The sequence below is a fragment of the Brachyhypopomus gauderio genome, chromosome 13 (genome assembly GCF_052324685.1).
Source record: "Brachyhypopomus gauderio isolate BG-103 chromosome 13, BGAUD_0.2, whole genome shotgun sequence".
Taxonomy (NCBI): Eukaryota; Metazoa; Chordata; class Actinopteri; order Gymnotiformes; family Hypopomidae; genus Brachyhypopomus; species Brachyhypopomus gauderio.
This window is the reverse complement of record NC_135223.1, coordinates 13597621-13622129: the sequence shown is the minus strand read 5'-3', so window position 1 is coordinate 13622129 and position 24509 is coordinate 13597621. Positions and strand designations below refer to the sequence as shown.

General features: G+C 48.8%; 1 protein-coding gene across 1 annotated transcript in view; it reads left to right on the top strand.

Moving 5' to 3' along the window:
- Positions 1-1945: 1945 nt before the first annotated feature.
- The window catches only part of adarb2 (adenosine deaminase RNA specific B2 (inactive)), a 141076-nt gene continuing 118512 nt past the window's right edge, over positions 1946-24509 (top strand). The window contains exon 1 of the mRNA XM_076971218.1: positions 1946-2513. Coding sequence (XP_076827333.1) covers positions 2411-2513 — 103 coding nt within the window. The 5' untranslated portion in view covers positions 1946-2410. The remainder of the gene's footprint in view (positions 2514-24509) is intronic.

Here is a 24509-nt window from a genome sequence, read left to right as displayed (position 1 = left end):
TCTCACCAGTGAAGCATGGGTGAGTTGTCTCTGCAGGCTGGAAGACCTCTGAAGGTGCACTTAACCAGTAAAGTGGTTAAGTGATCTTAACCAGTTCACTCTGATTCTGCCTGTACTCTAGTTATGGAGAGCGATCGGTGTGGCACCATCTGAAGTTCCTCACCGCTGATCTGGAATCAGTAGATAACCTCCAGAGCCTCATTATCTGTCTGCCTGCTTTCTCTTCTCTTCTCTTTCTGTGGCCGTTGTTCTCTGTTTTTAGTCAACCTCTTAGCCAGTTTCTCCCTCGATCTTCCTCCCTCCCTCCTTCTCTCACTCTGTCTCCATCAGACAACTTCACTGTTTTTCTTTCCTGTTCAGTTGGAGACACACATGTGGCCATTTGGAAAATGCTTTACTTATGTTCCCACCCCAACATATGTGCATGTGCGCACACACACTCACAGAGGAACACATACAGACATGACCCCCGCCCTTCACCACACACCCACGCCCTGTGGCGGTATCTGGGTGAGGACAGTTCACCCTGCTACACCATTATGACTCCAGATAGTGGCATTGGCAACTTGTCACCGGTATTGATTTCTCTTAAACTGCAATTTACATGGATATTTGTGGGTGGCCCCTGGGCAAACAATGTCCCTAAGGACCACCCAACATTTGCACGTACACTCTCTCTCTCTCTCTCTCTCTCTCTCTCTCTCTCTCTCTCTCACACACACACACACACACACACACTCACACACACATTCCTCCCTATCCCTTTTTCCACAACCTACATGGAAATGTGCCTGTCACGAAAAAGGCACCTCAAAGTGACTTATCAGTCTGACATCAGCAAATACGCCATGTTTTCAAGTGTATGTCCCTTTCTGTTTTTTCAACTTTCTTCCCCCTGTAAATGTCAGCGAGTTCTCATACCGCTCATATTTTAGATTAAGCCTGACGACATTTGACAGGGAAAAAATAGCCCTTTGTTTTGCTAGGAAAATGTCAACATCAGTGAATGTATGTTTACAATTATTTCACTTCAGTGTTCTGTCGATTTGAAGGTTCCGGGAATTTATTTCTTAACTGAGAGAATGAAGCTGTTTCGTGGTGTGTGTGAAGAGGGTACACATACACCCGGAGCACTGTTCCTCCCGCCGAAAACGGGTCGAATGGTGATCTAAACATGCAGGGCTTCTCTCGAGCTCCCCACGTCAGCCCGTACGAACCCTACAGCTCCACGGACCTTCACTCCTCTGGCGTCATCCTCCGTCTACACTGTCCTGCAGCAGTGCAGAAAGGCGCCCTGGTGCTGAGTCTGTCTGTCCTGGGGCTGCGTACCAGCGTGTAAGTGAATATGACGCCTAAAAACATCTCTGGCCAGGCAGGCCTGACCTTGTGAGGGGTGTATGGGAGGTTATCCTAGCACACAGAACGCCTCACACTCACAAACACTTCCACAGGCAGTTTGCATTCCAGCTTCACACTATACATCACTTCACTACTGGTGCATTGTGAGAAACCTTTATACCTGCAGGCAAATTCTTACACTTTCTCTTCAGTGTGATCAAATGATCAGAATGGTGCAAAAACAGGTGCAAAACACGAGGATATGAGGATTCTATTCATTGATTTATATAATAACAGAAAGTCTTCATTTTTTTTTCGGTGAAGACAAAAAAGTGTAACATCTGATAAAGCTTGAAATTAATTTTTCATTTTTTCTCATTCACGTTTTTGTTTCTAATTTGCTTGTGGACACAACAGGAAATAAAATAGATTTATATGGAGGATATATATATATATATATGAGGATATATATGAGGATATATATATATATATATATATATAAGAATGAGAGAGTGAGTGAGAGAGAGAGAGAAATTCGTCTACGTTCACTGTTACGGTCTCACTGCTCCCCGTGGTTCCGTGCGAGGTATCGGCGCTATCACTCATTCCAAGCGCGAGGCGAATTTGCACGCCGGCAGGAGAGGCGGGGGTTCGTGATGTCACAGGACGGAGACCGTCATGATTGGGTCTAATTAAAATGTTCAGCAGCAAATAGATAGGCTTCGTGCATGATTGGATCCAAAGTGCCTGGTGCCAAAAAATCGCGGAGGTGCACAAACCTGGAAGCCTTTGCGTACGCCGCTGTACGGAGGAGACGTCTCCGGACCACGAGCTCACGCCGAGACGTACTAACAGAACCGAGCCCAGAAAGGCATGCAGGACTTTAAAAGCTAATTGTCCAGACAGCTCAAAACGACAGTCACTCGTTGGAGTGGGAAAGGAAACAAGGAGGGGCACATATATCCACAAAGAAGCAAAGCGCACACGCGCCGCGCCTGCCAAGGCTGACCAACTTCACAAACATCAAGCCGAACTTCTCCGAATCCGAACGTTGGTCCCAGCCGCTGCAGCAATGGCTTCGGTGCTCGGGAGCAGCGCGCGCGCCTCCGGGACCCCCAACGGCCAAGTGAAATGCAAGTTGAAAAGGAGAAGAAGGAGAAGGTCAAAGCGGAAAGGTAAAAGTTGCTTTTACGCAACCTCGATTTTCCTCTGAAAGTGTCGAACCACGGAGGTCGCGCGCACCTCGCTGGAGCGCGCACCAATGTCATTTACCTGAAACTGCGTAGCGGGAGGTCAGTACAGTAATGACACCCTTCTCGTTTGACAAGTTTTGTGCCCGCGCGCTGTTGATGCACCTGCCGTGTGTGGTTTGTACTCCAGATCTACACTGACGCGACGCGTAAACCACGAACACGCTTTAGTTTATTTCGCTCCTCGCGTAGAGGTCGCGTCAACATCCCCCTCTCCAAGTTTTTGTCCACGGAATGAGTATTTGCGATAATGCGCGTTCATGCGTGCGCCCGCACCGACCGAAACATCTCCGTAGACGTCTGTGGTTAATTTATAAACCTCCAGCGAGACACCTTGCATTCTACAGTCTGTACATGTTTTTGCATTTTGTGCGTAATATGGTCTTTATTCGGTCTGTTTCTTAGGGAGCTGTCTCCAAGGTGTCAAGCTTCTGGGCTTTTTGATTTGTGGTGTAGTGTTGGAAGTTCCCAGTTCATTAAATTTACCAGTGAGAGTATTTTACGAGTAAGAGTAGCTTGTTTTCGAACTTAACAAATGTTTTTTTTCCGGAATGGCATTATCGGTAACGCAAGAAAGATTTTTCATGCGCTTTGTATAGTTACATGATAACATCTGCATTCAATAGATTGTTTTGGGAATACATTCGGGGACCCACATACCTATTCGTAATTCGTGATCCTAGTGACTGCCTCCATAGCCCAAGACGTCCGTTAAATGGTGCTGGTTAGACTGCTGATCCGCCCGAGAAAGCAACTTTTGCTGGCGGCACCGGTAATGCCGCGCGATACCGTGTATAATAGACGGCAGAGGAAAGAGCACGCGGGATTATGCACGTGAAAGACCTGCGACTGCACTCACAATTTCAGCATGAACGAATGAGATCAAGTTTTTATACAGTGTATTTCATATTCAAACACATTATTCAATAAATAGGTATATTAAATTTAAATGAAATAAAATGACTTGTAGTTTTTTGTCATCAATATATTATTGTTATTATTATTTATTATTAATATTATTACTATTGGTATTCTCATCATGAGGACGTTTTGCGTCCCATACAAGATCACTATACTTCAGAGCAATTGTAGCAAAACCAAACAACTTGTTGCAGGCTGTTGCAGGATGTCTTCCGCCGCTCCATTATCTAGATACTTTTCTTGCTTCACAGTTGCGTGATGGCCTCCCAAATGTCGTGTGAAATAATGAGGACTAATGGAGCAGGGTGAGGACCGTGGTGTCCCTGCGTCTCCGCGCGGTGACACGGCTAATCAGCGAGGCCCGTGGGTGGCGGAGGCCACTGGGGACTCCTCGCCTCTCACTGGGAGAACCGCGCGTGGGGGGTTTGGCCCCGTGTGCCTTATCGCACGGCCCGGCGGCTCCAGGGCCGCGTGTGAGCTGGGATGATAACCCGGCAGCCGCCAGACCTTCCGCTCCCCGCCGGGCTGCAGCTCCCTGGCCGTGACAGCCCCCCCCCCCCCCCCCCCCCCCCAGCCGTGACTGACAGGGATTTGCTCATTCCACTTGCATCCCATTTTTTCCCCCTTCTTCTGGGGCGCACGGGGTGATTAGGCTATTTTTCGTTTCTTTTTCAGAGTCAGCTGATAAAACCAGTCCAGCGCGAGGGTGCACATGCAGCATGCGGTGTGGGGTGCAATGATAGTTCTTCTCGCGCACAGAAATTTCTGGATTGGAGTGATTGCACAACACGTTGGCAGATCTCGGCTACGGCGGTGTGCAGTCAATACACTGCTTCACATCTGCTGGAACCCTGGCTAAGTGTGATATTGCAAAACTCTAACCAGAGGAACTCGCTCTGATGCTGGGAACATCTTTTCCATGTATGAATTCACACCGTACATTGGAAAACAGTGTTTGCATTAGGTACCTGCTGTAGGCCAGTCAGTCTGCACGCCACACTGTGACTGGTAGTGGGAAATAGAACAGCACTTGAGGTTTGCGGTCCAGTGAACGGCATTGCCTCGGACAACTGTGGCCTGTCCTGTAACCCAGGATATTAATAACCCAAGTAATTGAGAAAAGGAAGAAAATAGATAAGTGTATTGCTGAGCAACGTATATTTACATAATGGAAATTGCCGTGTTGGTCACAGAGCATTAAGCATTGCATATGAACATTGGACAATGTGTGCACATTACAGAGGAGTGTGTGTGTGTGTGGGTGTGTGTGTGGGTGTGGGTGTGATACAGGGGCTAATTTGCCAGCCGAGATGATGGGTTGTGATCGTAACAGACAGGCATGTTCACAAAAAGACAACTCCGTTATAGTGAGAGGCCCCATCGTTTCATTTACGTGTACATCAATTTTTGTAAATATTTGTTTACAGATTTTTTTTTTGTAAAGTATGTAGATCTCGTTAACAAAACTCACCATTTTCTGTTTTTCTGGTACAAAAAAAAACAATTCTTGATTTTAATGTATCATGTTATGTATTTGTTGAATATTTTTTCATAATCACAATGATTCTTTTTTTTTCCTGCTCAGGAGAACAATAGCATGCACTCAAGGGAATTTAGACACAATTAATTAAACAAATTGCACAAAGCCAGACGACAGCAGGTTGTTTTAACTTCCACCTGTAATCTGTGTTTATGGAGATGGCAGGATAAATCTCTGCATTATTCACTTGTACTTCCGTTATTTTGAGAGCTGAAACAATTATGTTTATAGTCCTGCTAGCAGAATGGCAGCATTAGGGTTATACTGACATGCTATTTGATTCACTAATCCACAACAAAATCTACAGATTAGAAAAAAATGGACAGAACATTATATATGTGTGTTCTATGAGGATGTGATCTGGGTTGTGAGCATTAATTTGTGGTGTGGTATTGTGCATTTTTTCCGTACAGTTAGCACAGGAAAGAATGCACATGGGCAGAGACGTGTCTTGCTTATACACAAACATGCACATGTACACAAATAGACGTGTGTGTGTGTGTGTGCTCATGCGTGCTCTCTCCCTCTCACACACACATACACACATACAATAGAAATTAATCCTCCAAACTGGGTCGGTTCTTATTGACATGCCATCATTTAGTTCTAATCGGCACATTCATTAAAACCTTCATGTTTTTGGTCCTGAAGTCGCCTTTAAAATGCTGTTGTTTGCGTCATGTGTTACACTGGAGTCCTTTAAGAGGCTCCCACAGGACGACTGAACTGGCAGATGGATATTCAGTCTGAGCATTTCTTGTACATGTTACTTCACTGAATTTGAGTATGTAGGTTTAGTTCCAACCTTCTGCAAGAATGGCCTGTCCTTCAACGCTTGGAGAAGATCAGCCTACGTTGCTCCGAGGGCCATGGAAACCAACCTCCATGCATTTTTACCCTTTCTGCAGTGATCATATAGCAGACAGTTTGGCGTAGCTAAACTTGAAGAAGTCTGCTTTGTGTAATCTGAGCGACACGACTACAGTGGTGCGTTAGCTGCATGTGTGTGAGTCCTCTGACGTGCTGGACTTCCTGCCGACACGCGTCAGCTAGGGGGAGCGGCCTGCAGACTTCCTGCCGTTACCATGGTTTGTGAACCGAACTCTGTGACTGTGGTGCAACGTGTCTGGAAACGAGCCAGTCACCCTGTCCTCTACAGCACACACTCTCCTGGGTCACGGACCTCCACCATCTTGCAAAACGACAGCAGTTGTAGCTAACCACACCACGACCTGGTGGTGCATGCGGGAGTGTGTGTGTGTGTGTGTGTGTGTGTGTGTGTGTGTGTGTGTGTGTGTGTGTGTGTGTTTGTCATTTGCTTTATTCATGTCTCACTACATGCTTCCTATTCAGGCACAAATCTCAATGAGAGGGCACTTAGAACTACCAGCAAGACAGATTTTTTTTTTGCCCCGAATAAAAATTACAAGAATCTCTGTCTCACTCTTTGCTGGATATATATTTTCCTTCATTGTGTGTTGATATAAGATCTTACTGAGCTGATATTCAGTCCTTGGATAAGCTAGATGGCCCCTTCTGTCTGCACAGCGAGGGAAAATCGGCAATTTCACTTTAATCAGATATCCACATATTTGGACTGAGGCTGCTACACGGTATTTTTACAGGGCGACTGGTCAGGCGGGTGCTTGATACGAGATTTTTGTTAAATTCGCCAGATCACTGTTGGCATTTAAGAGGTTAACAAAGGTCGCGAGCAGTGCGTTGAAATTTGCACACACGTCCCTGATTAAGTGTGAAAGCCTTCCCGGTTTAGGACACACCGTCCTCTACTGGACGACTAGCCTTGAAAGAGGTGGGGGTGGGGACGGGTTATTAACATTGAATGGTTACTGTTCCCTGTGGAGGCCCTGACGATGGAGTGACCAAGAAATAAAGGAGCACAACTTCACAAATTAGCATAATTAGTAATTATCTCTCAATGGGCCCTGTTGGCACCAGAGATCTAGCATTGAAAGTTCAGTGAGAGAAACGAAATTTCATGCTAAAATGTCTCTATAACACAGATGAGCTGTGCGGATAATCGCCTGCCGAAGGTTTGACCCAACATAAATCTGAAGGGCTAAAAGAGAACCTTCCAGTTCTTCATTCAAAAGCCAAACGACTGGAGTAATGGCCGCTAAACGGTGAAACCCTCCCCTTGTATATGTGGAAGATTTGAGTTTCACTGTGCAGAAAATATAAGCGCCACTTTAGTGCTATTATTTCCCTTGAAGACTTAATGTAACCCTTGATGTTTGTTCAGGTTTTTTTTTTTTTTAAGCTTTTGTGATTTTTATATCACAAGCCATATAACGTACGTTTTGATTCACGCTCGGCGGCGTTATTGTCTCGTTGATTCGGTTTGACGGATAAGCGATCGTTATAAGCATCACGCGACGGGAGCGCCGCGCGCGCCGCTTCACCTGCGCAGCGCCGCGCGCCGCGACGCCAGCAGCTATCAGATGAAGAGCGTAATAGCGTCAGCGTCTGTGGGGGCTGTCAGGCCTCGTGAAGACGGCACGAGCACGAGTCTGCGTAAACACATCATGACGGCGGAAACCGGCGCGACACTGCGATGTGGGCCACAAATCAATTAACAATGCCCCAGAGCTCGCGCTGACATGACACAATGAAATAAGACTAATGCCGCCGCAGCGCGAGTGGGCTCTGTATTGGGAAAATGACATGTTTAATTTAAGGATAATTACAGTTACTACGGCAACAGCGTTTTGGGTATTTTGGCTGTTTTACGCTGTTTATTTATTTGTTTGTTTATTAACATTATATTTTATTGTAAAATAATTAATGTGTCGTTTATTCAGTTATGTGCAAATCATTTTTTTTTCTTTCTTTGAAATTACTCCAAGTTCATGATACCAGCTGCTTCAGGAACACTGAATCCAGGTAATCTTCCAAAACCTCCAAATATTCATCAAACTATTCATCACGATGGGTATCGAGCATTGAGAGATTGTTACTCTAGACTCGGACTGCTTCATACAGCTCACATATAAACTGCAAAGCAAGCTTAGCGACTGACCACCAGTGAGGACTGGGTCGTGTGTGTGTGTGTGTGTGTGTGTGTGTGTGTGTGTGTGTGTGTGTGTGTGTGAGTGAGCCAGGCTCATTTAATCGGCAATCGGAGGACCTTTGGCCCAGGGCACGGCTGCTAGGGTGGCATAATGGTCTGTGGCTCATTATGGCTGTTTGGCAAGATTAAGTATTTTCTGTAGTTTAGGTGTGTTTTCTTTTTTCTCTCTTCTTCTGCATACTCCTTTCATTCACACTCATCCAGCAAATCCTGTAGAAGACGTTGATCCATTGGCATGTGCTTTAGCTCAGCGTGACGGAACGCCTCCACGCGGCAACCTCTCTATCGCCCAGTACCATTCAAATGTGGCCCAGTACCATTCAAATGTGGCCCAGTACCATTCAAATGTGGCCCAGTACCATTCAAATGTGGCCTCGTGTTTGACCTTCCTTCTTAACCCCCATATATTTTGCTTAAATCGTTTTTATTTGTCCTCCAATGCTCACTGTGGTTTTTATTTGTGTGTGTGTGTGTGTGTGTGTGTGTGTGTGTGTGTGTGTGTGTGTGTGTGTGTGTGTGTGTGTGTGTTCTTTTATATTAAGCAGTGCTGTTTCCAATTGCTCATCTCTTTCCCATAATGGGCGGGAGTGTGTAAATCCTCTTTCTGAGCTTGGTAGACCGGGGAAACATTTGACACCAGACTCAAAGAACAGTAAAGACATAGTCATAATGTGTGTGTGTGTGTGTGAGTTCTTTAAGACTGGCTCCATAGTGTAACTGCTGGTTAGTAAATTCACCTTTTAGGCAGTGGGAATTTTGTTTGGAATGTTTTTAGGTGTTTGGTCCTTCCATTTAGACACACACCTCACAATGAAGAATTCCAGCTTTTGCCAATAAATTATATGTACAAAGATCTCTGGAGCAGTTCCTTGTGGTGCCGGCAGGACTCTACAGTGTGTATGTGGTGTTTCCTTCGGTGAGTCTTGTCATTGGTGATTCCTAATCTCAACAGCAGGGCAATAGGCAAACCAGGCTTGCTCCATCGTGGTATCTGCGCATGGCTTGTTCTGGTGGAGCGAGCATCCTTCCTCTCCATCATCCCATCAGACTTGCAGGGAGGCGGAGAAGTTCTGGAGCTGGGTGCCGAAGATAATGATGTGATCCGACTACCTCCAGTTCCTCATTCACGACTGTGGTACCACACTAAAAACTTCTAGAATCCATCACAAGAATGATGGGCCTTAGGACGGGGACGAATGACGGCACCGTGTGTGTGTGTGTGTGTGTGTGTGTGTGTGTGTGTGTGTGCGTGCGTGCGTGTGTTTGCACGCTAACAGTAAATGCTTGCATGGGTAATGTATGAAGAGTGTGTGTGTGTGTGTGTGTGTGTGTGTGTGTGTGTGTGTGTGTGTGTGTGTGTGTGTGTGTGTGTGCGTGCTAACAGTATATGCTTGTATGGGTAATGTATGAAGAGAGTGTGTGTGTGTGTGTGTGTGTGTGTGTGTGTGTGTGTGTGTGTGTGTGTGTGCTAACAGTAAATGCTTGTATGGGTAATGTATGAAGAGTGTGTGTGTGTGTGTGTGCTAACAGTAAATGCTTGTATGGGTAATGTATGAAGAGTGTGTGTGTGTGTGTGTGTGTGTGTGTGTGTGTGTGTGTGTGTGTGTGTGTGTGTGTGTGTGTGTGTGTGTGTGTGCTAACAGTAAATGCTTGTATGGGTAATGTATGAAGAGTGTGTGTGTGTGTGTGTGTGTGTGCTAACAGTAAATGCTTGTATGGGTAATGTATGAAGAGTGTGTGTGTGTGTGTGTGTGTGTGTGTGTGTGTGTGTGTGCTAACAGTAAATGCTTGTATGGGTAATGTATGAAGAGTGTGTGTGTGTGTGTGTGTGTGTGTGTGTGTGTGTGTGTGTGTGTGTGTGTGTGTGTGTGTGCTAACAGTAAATGCTTGTATGGGTAATGTATGGGCTGTAGTTCTCTCTGTGTTGTAGAAGCATGATTAATGTCCTTGGTCTTCTCATATTAATATGATGGAGTCTCATTTTGGAAAGGACCACCTGAACAAATAAAATACAGTTTGACTTTTTTTTATGCATTTGTTCTGAAACACGTATACACACACACACACACACACACACACACACAGTACATCTGTTTTCTTTCTCTCTTCCAGACTCAGTCATGCACTAAGACACACACACACACACACACACACACACACACACACACACACACACACACACACACACTCTCCCCATTGCAGAATCCCGTCAGGTCACTATGATGAACCCAGTAACCGAAGCTCTTATCTTGTTGTCACCCTTTCCTGTCACTCTCGGCTGGAGCTTACCAACTGCCAGCAAGTTAAAAATGAGAGAGAGAGAGGGAGTGAAAGAGAGAAGGAGAGTGTAAGAAAGAGAAAAGGAGAGAGTAAGACAGAGAGAGATTGGGGGAAAAAAACAAGCAGTGATGGGTGAAGCACTTTGTACAGGAAGGTAGCACTTACCTTTCTTTACTGCGGAGTGTGTTTAGCAGGTGCTCTTGAAGGGAAAATAGCAAAAGAAGGGAGGTGGTGATGAGCCAGGCACCTGATCACACTAAAGAGAGTGTGTGTGTTCATGCGTGTGTTTGTGGGTGCATGTGTGTGAACGTATATGTGCGGGTACGAGTCTGTGTGGTGTTTTGCACGCACACGTGTGTGTTTGTGCCTGTGTAAAAGGGGAGGTGGCTGCAGAGGGGCTTTTTCTCCTTCTCATTACCCCGTATTGAATCTCGCTCTTAGCACGTTGCCCACACTGAAGGTGAATAGCAGGCCGCGTGTGCTCGGAGCCTCTCTCCCCACTGCTCACTCACCAGACGCCGCTCGGCACTAAAGAGCCCCGCCGTGGCCGCCCCACAGACAGCGGCGTGCACACGCCTACCTGCGCTCGGCTCACCGTGAATGGTCGCGGCAGGAGCGTCGGGCTAGGAGAGGCGGGGAGGGGCGGGGGGAGGCGGGGAGGAGGGAGAGCACACGGCGATCGTAATGTGACTAATCTGTGTCTGCTTGTTGTTTAAGTGTCTTCGAGAAGAGCTGGTGACAGGAGCACAAATCACTGCCTTGGCTGGAGTCTGATGATGTTTGTGTGTGTACCTCGAATCACGGCTTTTCAACAAGAACGCAAATCTGTTTGATTCAATCTTAAGGAGAAATGATGTAAGTTTTGTAATATTCTTGTAGTTTCCTGAAGGATGTCTTTAATTTTGTTGCATGTTTTCTTTCAGTAATAATCCTGCAAACTCTCGGCGTCTTCATGATTCTATCTAGGATTTGAATGATCACAGTGATCATGTGCTTGTCAAGTCTGCTAATGCGAAGCTGTGTATTTAAATATAACATATTTTAGGTTCCATGTTCATGCTGTAAAAAATACTGTCTGATAAATTTTGGGTTACTGCAGTGCAGACGTCATGTGTTTGCAGATGTCATGTGTCTGCAGACACTGTGCTCATATCTGAGATTAAATTTGAAATTAAACCTAAGATTAAGTCTCGAGAGAAAAAATTCCAGGTTGTTTGGGGGGGGGGGGGGGGGGGGGGGGCGCTATACGATGACACGAGCTCCAAGTCCAGCATTGCTTCCTCTCACTCTGTCTCTCGCTCCGTCGCTCAGTGTCTGGAGGTCACCTGACCATGAGAGAGAGTCAAGTGTGCTGATGATCGGTGCAGAGGTTCATTCTACTACTGAATGCCATTAACAGTGTGAACCGGAAACGAGCTATGAACCGATCCCAGACGAGCTCTATCTCCGTCTGACCCTGCCGGTCCCAGACGAGCTCTATCTCCGTCTGACCCTGCCGGTCCCAGACGAGCTCTATCTCCGTCTGACCCTGCCGGTCCCAGACGAGCTCTATCTCCGTCTGACCCTGCCGGTCCCAGACGAGCTCTATCTCCGTCTGACCCTGCCGATCCCAGACGAGCTCTATCTCCGTCTGACCCTGCCGATCCCAGACGAGCTCTATCTCCGTCTGACCCTGCCGATCCCAGACGAGCTCTATCTCCGTCTGACCCTGCCGATCCCAGACGAGCTCTATCTCCGTCTGACCCTGCCGATCCCAGACGAGCTCTATCGCCGTCTGACCCTGCCGATCCCAGACGAGCTCTATCTCCGTCTGACCCTGCCGATCCCAGACGAGCTCTATCTCCGTCTGACCCTGCCGATCCCAGACGAGCTCTATCTCCGTCTGACCCTGCCGATCCCAGACGAGCTCTATCTCCGTCTGACCCTGCCGATCCCAGATGAGCTCTATCTCCGTCTGACCCTGCCGATCCCAGACGAGCTCTATCTCCGTCTGACCCTGCCGATCCCAGACGAGCTCTATCTCCGTCTGACCCTGCCGATCCCAGACGAGCTGTATCTCCGTCTGACCCTGCCGATCCCAGACGAGCTGTATCTCCGTCTGACCCTGCCGATCCCAGACGAGCACCCTGCCGATCCCAGACGAGCTCTATCTCCGTCTGACCCTGCCGATCCCAGACGAGCTCTATCTCCGTCTGACCCTGCCGTACCGCGTGTCTGCCTTTGCCCCCTCGTCCTTCTCGTGTCTCTGGATTTGAGCTCCTCGGCTTCCTGGGAAGCAGCAGGTCTAAGGTGCTGGTTGAGATCTGACTACACCGTAAGGCCTGATATAAGCTGGTGGTTTTTGAGAACACTCGTGCTCAAACGAGCACTGAACACTCCAGTGATTCTGTGGGCTTTTATATCTGTTAGGTCATTACCTCTTCTCCCTTTTTACTGCCTATGATTAATTATTAGTGGTAGATTGTTTATTATGGAGAATATTGTATTAGATCCCCACATTATTTAGTTTTTTTAATTAAATAGCCAGTAGGATTTAGGGCTAGGTGGCTAAAACATCACAAACTGCATATGCAAAATGCCATGATGTGCATAAGGGCTACAGTTCTGTGGAATAAACCAGATAACGAATTAAGCTATATTTACAGGTATTAAATATGCATCCTCCCAGCCAGTAGTTTCTGCCGTGTGGTTGCGGTGGAGATGGTGGATGTGCTTGTATTTGGAGAACACGTGGTGTGAATTTTGGAGACGTGGAGGTGCCCATTGCTGCAGAAGTAGCGCTCTGTATCGTTAGGTCAGATGCTGCACAGCCATGGAGGGGAGGGGATGGATTTATTGTCTCATTTTGACTCATTAGAGGGCCATAATGAAGAACCCGGTTCACCACCTGAAGAAATTCACCGTGTGATTGAAGACATTCCGGCTGGCCTTGCTTCATGCCTGCCTACAAATTCTCCTGGCTCTCCGTCCAACGACTAGCCTGTAATTTGATTCTTCATTGGCTGTACAAGGAGAGCCCGTGAGTGTGTGTGTGTGTGTGTGTGTGTGTGTGTGTGTGTGTGTGTGTATGTGTGCGTATTTGCATGCGTGTGTGTGTGTGTGTGTGTGGGGGGGGGGTTGCTGTTACTCCTGAAGCGGTCATTATCGTTTACTAAGCAGGTGTCCTCCATCACAATGCAGACTTGAGAAGCACTGGGCAATCCATTTTTCAATTTGGTTTCCTGCCTGAGATAAATGAACAGATGTCCATTGATTCCCCCACCCCTCCCCCACTGCAGCCTCACGCCTTGCTTACGCCTCACAGCCTCTTCTTCATAGCTCAGTGAGTGTTCGAAGTAAGCCGCCTCGCAATTAGCTGCTTTTTTAATTAGTCCGGCCGTTGGCGGTCTGTCGGAGGAGTGTCTGACGCCCTGCACCGCTGAAGTGAGTCAGGAGGAGCTGAACCGATGGGCCCTCCAGGCCACCAGGGGTCACTCCTCACTTATCACACTGCTCACCACACACCCCTCTCTTTCTTTCTTTCTTTCTTTCACTTCCTCTTTGTCTTTCTATTCTTCTTCATATCTGTCATATCTGTCTTTTTGCCTCCTACTCTCTCACACACACTCTCTCTCTCTCTCTCTCACACACACTCTCTCTCTCTCTCTCTCTCTCTCTCTCTCTCTCTCTCTATTTTCCACCTCTCATTTGCGTTGACCAGTCCCCCAAGCAGTAACAATTCAGCAAAAGTGTCGTCCATTTCGATTTGTTGGACATTACAGCCCCGGCTTGTTGGTGAAAGCTGGAGTGTGGGTGGGGGAGTGGGAGGGGCATGTGAGCAGAGGGGGCGGGACTAGGTGAGGCTGCAGCACTTCTAGCCAGGGTCCCCGTTTTGGGAGGCAGTTCCCTCCTCTCTCTTGCTCTCTAGGCTCATGGCGGACTACATCACGTTTCTGTGTTCTGAAGTCCCGATAGTTGAGTTCTTTTCAACAGTTATTTTGGTCTCTTCCTGAAACAACACAAAGCCCCTGGGTGCTTGTCGTGACTTTGTGGTTGTGATTCTGGTTGACAGGATCACAAAACCCCGAGCGGCTTTGCGGGGTTCTGTTCCCCAGTTGGTTATTAAACTATAAATACACACGGACGGTTAGTTCTGCTCACAACCATGGAGCTCTAGAGAAGGGAGTCCAAAGCTTCACAGCAGATCCGTCTCACGTGTCCTGTCTGCGTCCATTTAATTCGGCCCCTTAAAACAGTCCTGTTGTTTTAATGTCTGTGTCACGTCAGCCATCACTAATGTGTGTCTCTTATAGTCTCCCAAGCCCAGGCAGCTGGTGTGAGCTGTGTTATCCTCCATCTTGTGTCTTCCTCGGTTCTGAGGGCTTCTGGAGTTCTTGGTGTGTTTGATGAAGAGCTCGAACATCCCCAACCCCACCGGATCACCCACCTGGGCTCAGGATGAGACTGGTGTGTGTGAGTGGGGGGGGGGGCGCTTGACCCCTGACCTGCAGAGAGGAAGCAAGGGGCCGGTGGAGAAGCAGCCACAGGCGGTGATGGATGTGAAAGAGGAGCGTCTCCTCCAGCACACTGAGAGGCGTGACCGGAGCGGAGGCAGACGTGACGTCTGCGGTGTGAGGGTCGTTCCTGTGGCTCCCTTGGTGAGGTGGAGCAGCAGTACTTCCTCTAGCCTCTGGCCTGGCTCTCAGGGGTGGAGGGGGTGGAGGGGGTGGGGGGGTGGAGGGGGTGGGGGGGGTTGGGGTTAAGTGGCTGGAGGGCTCACTGCCCCAGTTTTGAGGAGGACAGGATGATGGATGTTTCATGGAGGTGGAGAGGTGTAGAAGAAACCAGGAGAGGCTACAGAGGTGGGCGGGGGCATATTAAAAGGGAGGCGGGGCTTCAGTGTCATTCGACTGCACGGCGGACCAGGAGCTCGTGTGCTGGTTAGATGGGACGCACTCGTGTTCGTGCCTGACCCGCTGAAGAGTGAGCACGAGATGGACGGGTATCGGGCGGATCTTGGGCTCCACTGAGCACAATTACAGAGAGATGACGGCGGTACGGAGGCCCGACAGGCCGTCTCCAGCTCCAGGTGTTTAGGAGGTTGGGCGGCGCTCGCTGTGCTGAGGCTGCTATATGTGGACCGTCGGTGGTGACCTCGTCACTGGATCGGGAGGCCAGGGATGATGGGATTAAATCTGGCTCATTTGAGGCAAATTGGCGGTTTTGTGGAAGAGGAGCAGGGAGGATGTCTGGGGTTATTGCAGCGCTGGAAGTGCCGGCAGGTTCACGACGCTCGCAGACGGCGGGACGCAAACCCAGCCGAAGCCTTGTGTGTGTCGGGAGCAAAAAACCTCCAGGATCTTCATACATCACACACACACACACACACACACACATCTCATTTTCATGCCCCGACCCTGGCACGGTATCACATGGCTATTGGAAAGGGTGAGTGCACAAGAGAGAAAACTCACTGGTGAACACACCCACACACTTTTACACACATCTGCACAGGTGAGTCCCGTCAGTACTCGCAGAAGACCAGCAGTCTTCTGTTTGCCTTGGAAGTCTCCTTTCTGCCCTGGAACCCATGTGCTTGGATGAACTTTCACTGGCTGTGTCCGTACAGCTGAGATCCTGATCTCCAAGTCTCATTTCTTCAGTAACTGAGCACTAAAACCTGCACTATAAAAATAATTTATTGTCTCCCTCCAGCTCACACCAGGGTTCTTCAGTCTGATGGTGTTAACACTGACCTGTCTATTGTAACAGGAGCACATGTGTTTGCTAGTGACTACAGACTATGCCTGTCAGCTACACTGGATCTGTCAAATGACGTAACGGTACACTTAGGCACTTCTACACTCACACACTAACACACATTCCCATACACACACTCACACACTAACACACATTCCCATACACACACTCACACACTAACACACATTCCCATACAAGTTTATACTCGCACACACACTACTGGGCAACGAAATGGGCCAATTCCTACATTGATTAAACGGTACTAACAACAAATCGTTGATCATAAAATTAACAAGAGCTAAAGAAAGAAACAGAGACAAGCATGCACACACACACACACACACACACTCTCTCTCTCTCTCTCTCTTTCTCTCCAGAGATAGGCACACACACACACTCCAGAGACCTGCACACATACTCCTGAAACATAGTATTCTAGTACACAAAGGCAAAATCCTGAAACATTCAGTGTTTTGATCTAGAATTCAAACACATGAAAGGATGTTGTGATGTTTCCAGTGATTTGCTGAGGAGACCTTTAAAAGCGAGGTGTTGACGCATGATGTATGCAGTTTAGGGTTTGGACCTACTTTTGTCCAGCAACATGGATACAAACACTCAAGACAACTCCCACATCACACACACACACACGCAATCTCACACTAAATTCCCACACACACTGCCAAGGGCGTGAGCCCGCCTGTTGAAGGGGAGTGCCCCCCTGACAGGGTTCCAGAAGGGCACTCTGAAACCCTCCTGCCCTCCTGAAACCCCTGCGTTCTCATCGATTGAGTGCTTCAGCGCAGAAGTGTTGCTGTGGGTCATAAGCTCACAGCACGAGTGGGGAAGTCCCCCAACTGCAGAAGAGAAATCACAGAGCACACTGGGGGTTTCCCAGACGCTGGCGGTGCCGTGTGGACCCTTATCTGTGCCGCCTCTCCATCCGTCTGTGGGCTGTAGACTGACAGGGGGGCGCGTTCGGATAAACGAATGAATGTGTAAACAGGAAGGATGCGAGCGCTTGGTGGGGAGCCGAGCTTGGACGAGGGACAGCTGGGTCGCGGTGCCGGTGCTGCTGTTTTCACTGCCCGGGCTGGGCTGTGGAGGGATGTCCCCGTGACGGAGCAGTGGAGAGCACCGAGGAACAGGCAGAAGGCAGACGGGTCTTCCTCTTCCTCAGCAGGGTCAGGAGGCGGCTGTCTGGACCAGTGGCCCTCTGGCTCACCGACACTCGCAAGGCGATTAGGCACCCGGGATGTGCCAAGCTTCTGTTGCCGTGGCGTTCATCCTCATCAAGTAAATGCACATCTCCACATCTCCCACTCTGCTCTGGGGAGACGGTACCATCACGTCTTAACCTTAAGACACCTGATTTATCTCCTTGGGTAATTATTCCACCCTCAATATCTGAAACGGGTCTGATGGTCCACTCAAGGTGCAGTGTATCTCTGTTGCCTCAAAGAACGCTTTTGCTTTGGAATTTCTTCAAGTGGACCATTTAAACATCCTCCTCCTGGGTGCCATGTGTCCGGGTCATAGATTGTTGCAGTTTACATTTGCCAGGGGTTTATCAGCTCCAGCGTTTAGTATAAATTAGAGCTATGTTAGTGGGGCAGGGCGTCAGCGTCATGACTGATGGTAGTGGTGAAGTGCATCGACTCTGTGCTTGAATATATGGGACAGCTGAGGTGATGGCCGATAAACAGCGGAGAGGGAGTCTATGGAGCCACATCTCATCTCCACGTATTTCACTCTAAATTATCGTCCTCCTTCACTGCGAAGAGCCTCTCCCGTCTGTCTGACTGTCTCTCTCTCTCTCCCTCCCATCTGTCTCTCTCTCTCATTTGTTTTTCTTTCTTTTTCTTCTTTCTTCTCCCGTCTGTCTGACTGTCTGTCTGTCTCTCTCTCTCTCTCTCTCCCCCATCTGTCTCTCTCTCCTATCTGTATGTCTATCTCTCTCTCTTCCCCCCATCCCCTGCCCGACACCTTGACTGATCTGTCATCCATACATCTATGCGCTCCAAACTAGTTTTCTGCAGATGTATCTTGACTTTTTTGGAGAATAAAGCGGCCGTGAGGAGCGGTAAGTGAAGGCAGGTTTCTCGGCTTCGGGCCGGAGCCTGCGCTTGATTTAGTTCCTTTAAGCTCAGAATAGTTCCTAATGGAGCCATCAAGCCCCACTCATTGGCTAATAGCTTAATTGGGTCCATCTGGAGGAGGTTGAGACAGGGAGGGTGTGAAGCTACAGTGGTGAGGAGGGTCATTTGTCATCCTGTATGCGGTGACTGGCATGCTGTAGTAGGGAAAACACAGGCAGGCTTTTGGCAGCCATCCACCCATCCCCCACCTCCATCCTCACCTCCACCCAACAGCCACTCCATTCAGAACTGTGCCTTTTTATTGCAACCATTTAAAAGAGAACCCAAGGTGCCTTTTCCAGCGGGTGTCGGCGCCCTCCGCAAGGTGCCAGTGACTCGTGCCAGGGCTACGAAGTTGCTGCTATTGGCAATCGTGCCATTGGAAATGGTTGAAATGGTAGCCCCTAGAGTTCTCGTCACACTCTGCGGCACTCTAGACACGCCATGTGGACATATAGGTAACTGGATAACTGTGGGTGTAACTTGTGGCTACATACACTATTCAGGGGAATAGTGGTAATATTACCAGTTTAGGCAACTAGTGGTAACTAGTTAATGGAAGTTGTTTGTTCTACATCAAGTGCCATGGTGACTGGTGTCCTTTTGATGTCATTAGCCACACTGGACACCAGAGAGGTGAGATGCATGGTGCATTAGACATGCAGGTGGACTAGTTAGTGATGTGGACTAATGAGTAGGGCTAGCTGGTGAGGGGTAGGGCTAGCTGGTGAGGGGTAGGGCTAGCTGGTGAGGGGTAGGGCTAGCTGGTGAGGAGTAGGGCTAGCTGGTGAGGGGTAGGGCTAGCTGGTGAGGAGGAGGGCTAGCTGGTGAGGAGGAGGGCTAGCTGGTGAGGGGTAGGGCTAGCTGGTGAGGAGGAGGGCTAGCTGGTGAGGAGGAGGGCTAGCTGGTGAGGAGGAGGGCTAGCTGGTGAGGGGTAGGGCTAGCTGGTGAGGAGGAGGGCTAGCTGGTGAGGGGTAGGGCTAGCTGGTGAGGGGTAGGGCTAGCTGGTGAGGAGGAGGGCTAGCTGGTGAGGAGGAGGGCTAGCTGGTGAGGAGGAGGGCTAGCTGGTGAGGGGTAGGGCTAGCTGGTGAGGAGGAGGGCTAGCTGGTGAGGGGTAGGGCTAGCTGGTGAGGGGTAGGGCTAGCTGGTGAGGGGTAGGGCTAGCTGGTGAGGGGTAGGGCTAGCTGGTGAGGGGTAGGGCTAGCTGGTGAGGAGGAGGGCTAGCTGGTGAGGGGTAGGGCTAGCTGGTGAGGAGGAGGGCTAGCTGGTGAGGGGTAGGGCTAGCTGGTGAGGGGTAGGGCTAGCTGGTGAGGAGGAGGGCTAGCTGGTGAGGGGTAGGGCTAGCTGGTGAGGGGTAGGGCTAGCTGGTGAAGTGAGTCTCTCACCAGCTCCTCAAATAACAATATTGCACTGTGAGTCACCATCATGACCAAGATGATGTACCGCACGTTAGCCGAACAGTTGGTTAGTGAGATGGGAGCTGCAGGTGTACGACAAGCATGCTACAATAGATCACACACACACACACACACACACACACACACACACACACACACACATACACACACACACACAAACGGTTCTCCAGAGCAGCCAGCATTTGTTAAAAGGAGGATGTGAGTGTATGTTGAATGGAGAATGTATGTGGGTTCAAACTGAAGCTTTGAACTTTGGCTTTGCGGCAGATTAGATATGTGTGCAGTCCTCTCCATCGTAAGTCAGCCGCGCGGGAGCACGTCTGCTCTGCTGCACAGCTGTTTGAGAGGGTGCTCCGTCCTCTGTCACCTCATTGATAGTGTGTGTAAGGACAAACTTGATGTACATGCAAGAAAACGGTTTCTTTAGAGAACGGAATCCATAGCACGTGCGTCACGTCACGCTGTATTTATACAGCTGGGCGGTCTACGTTGAAATGACTTGCGGGTTTGTCTGCATTGTTCTCTTGTGTATTCTAAAGGTTTTTCGTCAGCACACTTGTAAGTCACAAAGCAAAACAGATTCAATCCAATCCTATTTCACACATTTTTATACCGTTTTTGAACCCATATTGTGCGATGCTTCATCACATTTCATATTTCATTGCTTCCTTTGGCAATATTAGAGGTAAATCTTTGAAATGTGTGATGCCTTTTCTTTCCTTTGACTCTCTTTGCTGAGTCGGCACACCCCGGGCTTAAAACAGGCGAGCGTTCATTGTGTTCTCTGCGCTTCCCCCATTAGAGGTGCAGGAGGAGAAGAATGCATCAGCATCCACATGTCTGTGCGTAAGTACCGCAGCAGAGTCAAAGACTTCCCCTCACAACAAAAACCTCTTTTCAGCCTCTTTCGCTCTGACGTTTCTCTTCATTGCTTTGGCTCTCCCTTTCTCCTGGCCTGTGTGAACATTGACTGTACAGTGGGTATGTCCCACCACGGAAGGTCTTTTATCAGGCAATGCCCGTGTGCACGGGTAGACTGAGAGAGGCCCATTCCTTGTTATGGCTGGATAAAGCAGTTATTCAGACAGCTGGTTCCCGCTCTGCACCGTCTGGGCCTCAAACCGTCGTCTCTGACACACGGGCCGATCAAAGCGTGCTTCAACACACGTTTAAGCCGTCATTGTCTTCCTTCCCGCGCCTTGTCGAGAAGAGAAGGTTTGCTTAACATGTTTGGCAAACCAGATATTTAGCATTTTATCTCTTTGTTTATTTCTTTGATTCATTTTTGTCTCCTTGTTTTTCCATGGGCTTCAGATGTCCCTGTTAACACACCCTTCTGTGTGTCTTCCTATATGACATCACCAGCACTCTGGGGCTGCTGAGGTGGTTGTTTTATTTTACATATTTTTACATATTCATTACTTTCCTTGTTATGCATAGGAAGTAACAAAAAATAAAAATAACAGTTTGGTGTCAGAATAAATGTAGCACAACGTTTAGAGTCCTTAGATGTTGTCACCTTGGATACATGTATGTAACCCATTCCTTCAATTACATTTTTCATAGGTGATCGCATAAACAAAGTGTTCAGTTTTTGGTCTAGGGAATGTTCTGGAAAGACATACAGCAGGTCCTATGGCTGTGCTGACCACGGTTCGGAGAGGTCAGCTCGGATGCGATCCTGTCTGTGTGTGTGCGGTTAGCACTCAACCGAGAGGCGTGAGAGTGAGCCAGCCTCAGTCATGAACCTGTCCCCTATATGTGCGGAATTTGCACTGATGTCTGCTTACCGTGATCCCGTCAAAACTAAAGCAGGACATTTGTTGAAAATGTAATACCGATTTGAAATGCTAATTTGCCGTGCTGCGTGGTTCCTGTATAATGTGACCCAGCGCTAAGAATGACTGTAAAGCCCATTTTAATGTCCCTCCAGGGAAATAATTCATGAATTCACAATGTTTTGTGATCAGACTTGCCCACAGAGGTCACAGCCCATGCCAACCAGACACCAGATTCATTTATTGCGAACTGACTCGTACTGTTTCGTTTTTCAGTCCTCTCATTTGTCAAAGCATGTGCACACAATTCAGATTCAAAGCTCCTGAGCACTGTGCAGGAGCAGCGTTTCATTATTTAAAAAACAACCACCACCACCATCTCCAAAAGCAGATGACCCCGATGCCTGAGAGGTCACTGTGGCGGTCCAAGACACCAAAACGAGATGGACAGAACAGAAAGCAACGGAAAGGGGGGAAACGGCGCCGGGTTGGCTGAGCTTGACGGACCAGCCCCGCCTTTAAAGGAAGAGGGATGTGGTTGCCGTGTCGACCACAGCAAGCAGGGGCTTCCGTGTTTACCTTATCGGCGGGTGGGCCAGCCATCTGAACACAGATGTGCTCTGATTAAAGGGATGCTGGGGATGACAGAACTGCATTAACGTGATGTATGTGTTGTTAGTCAGCGAGCTGCTAATTCCAAATTTAGCCCCCTAGTTCGCACACGCAGTCACACCTGAGTGTGGCCTAAGATTTAGTGCTCGTGCCACAGCTCTTGATGGCTTCAAGGAGTCATTTTTTCCAGGACTTCTGATTTATTCGTTTGGTACTGGATTACATTTCTAGGTCAGGAACTAGCTAAGAAGCTAAATTACTATCATTTATGCTAGTCTAGGTTTGTTTATTTATTTGAGTATTTATTTTCGGGGTCGGTGTGGAGAAGCTGTGTCTTGCTGGTCTGCCTCACGATCCTGATAGTGAAGGCAGAGATTTATCATCATTTCACCGATGGTGCACACACTGATGCACACACTGAACATAATCTCCCCGGAGCTGTGGTGACTTGCATATCATGTAAACTACAGTGCTGATACCTGATTAAAGCTCCTCGTGGCACTCGATCTGAATAACAGCGTCGGTGTACCTCAGCGTTGGGGAAAAAATGCCGTTGTTATTTTGAGGAGTTATTTTGGTTGGATATGCTTATTGTGATATATAGAGCTCCCTGCACAAAGGATTTGACAGGAGAATGATGCCATATGTGAGAGTGGCAGTAGGATTTGTCTGGGGAATGATGGCATAGATGGCACGTGGCAGCAGGTGCCAAGGGGGTGTGTGTGTCCTGTGTGATGTCTCTCAGTCATGCTGGCCTGGGGCAGGGCTGTGTGGGGCAGGGCTGTGTGGAGGACCCACGAGTCACAGCAGCAGGACCATGATTCCACACCGACTTCCCAGCCTAAGGCTCCCTGCGGGTCCCTTTCCAGGAGGGGGGTGTGTGTGTGTGTGTGTGTGTGTGTGTGTGTGTGTGTGTGTGTGTGTGTGTGTGTGTGTGTGTGGGTGTGTGTGTGTGTGTGTGTGTGTGTGCACGCACGAGTTAAATCAGACGCTGTCACCACAGTGATGTGACAGGTGAATAAAGGTATTCAAGGTTTGTGATAAAGACACACCTGTGTGTGTCATCTGTCTGAGCTGGAGTGTACTGGGGGGGGGGGGGGGGGGGCTAGTGTGCAGCTGTGTGTTTTGTCAGTCTGCGTAGATATTTCTGTAACAGGTTGGTAGTGTTGCCAATAGTCCCGCGGTCCCCACAGCGCCCCCTTCTGACCAGCCCTGGAGCTCCACGGGGTTTGAGGGGTGAGCTGTGCGGAGTCGTACTAGATGAAGAAAGTAGTCGTGCTGACTTTGAAGTGGCGCTGCCTAAATGAACCTCACGCCTGTGCAGCAGCCGCTGTGACTCCGGCTCAAATGAGCCTCCCTGTCTGCGCTCTGCTGGAGGCCGGCGCATGCTCCTCACGTCGGAGACGAGGAGAGCTTTCGCAGAACTTCCATGTCGTCGCCCTGGGTAATCATAACAAACACGTCGAGCGATATTCGCTGTTGTTTGTGAATGTGTTGATGGCCACAGGTGTGGCGCTTCTAATGAGGAGCCGATTTTTTTGATTTCCTCGCAGGCATTCAGAACTCTGCACTGCCTGCTAGGATTTCTAACACCGCCACTTTTCTGAAGACTGGAAAAGATGAAGAAACAGACTATAACTTTTAATAATAAATCTTTGGTCGGTAGCGCTGGTGAGGGCTGCGGTGCGTTCGTTGCCTGTGTTCTCAGCATCTCCTCCTACAGATGTCTGCGCGCTGGGCCTGGAGGCTGTCTGCAGCCCCATGCACTGAGCTGCGTGACTAATGCTGGGGGCTCTGCGCCCCTCCCTCCCTCAGCCCGGAGGAGGCCCGCAGGAGGCCCGGAGGGAGGCGCAGTCCCACCCCAGGCGCCTCGCTGCTGAATAAGGGCTGTGGGAAGTGCAGTCGGTGCTTCTCCCTCCGTGACACGGGCACTCGGGGGGCCAACGGCTGCTCTTCAGAGCGCGTGCTTTCCAGATGGCTTTATCACTAAAAACACCACAATTTAAAGACCCATAAAAATATATCACTCTTATTATTTTTTACAATCCTGTGGCTCATATTTATACACTAAGCTCTCCTGGCAAATGTTAGTGCCACAGTATCTTTTGTGAGGCCTTTGGTAGCCTTGCTGTTGTCATAATCTATTACATCCACTCCTCACATCCACATGCCCTGAGATCTGTAGTCTCTCTACACACTCCTCATTCACACCGGAGCTCCGCCCACATGCTCCTCCTACCTTCCTACTGACCCTCACCACCCACCTTCATACCCTGATCATAAACGCTTTCTCAATCCCCCCCCCCTCCAAATACAAATTAGAAACCTCACGGCCATGCTGCAGGCCTAGACCACAGTGAAGTTACCTCTTACACCATTAATTTGGATGTATGGATGAGCATGA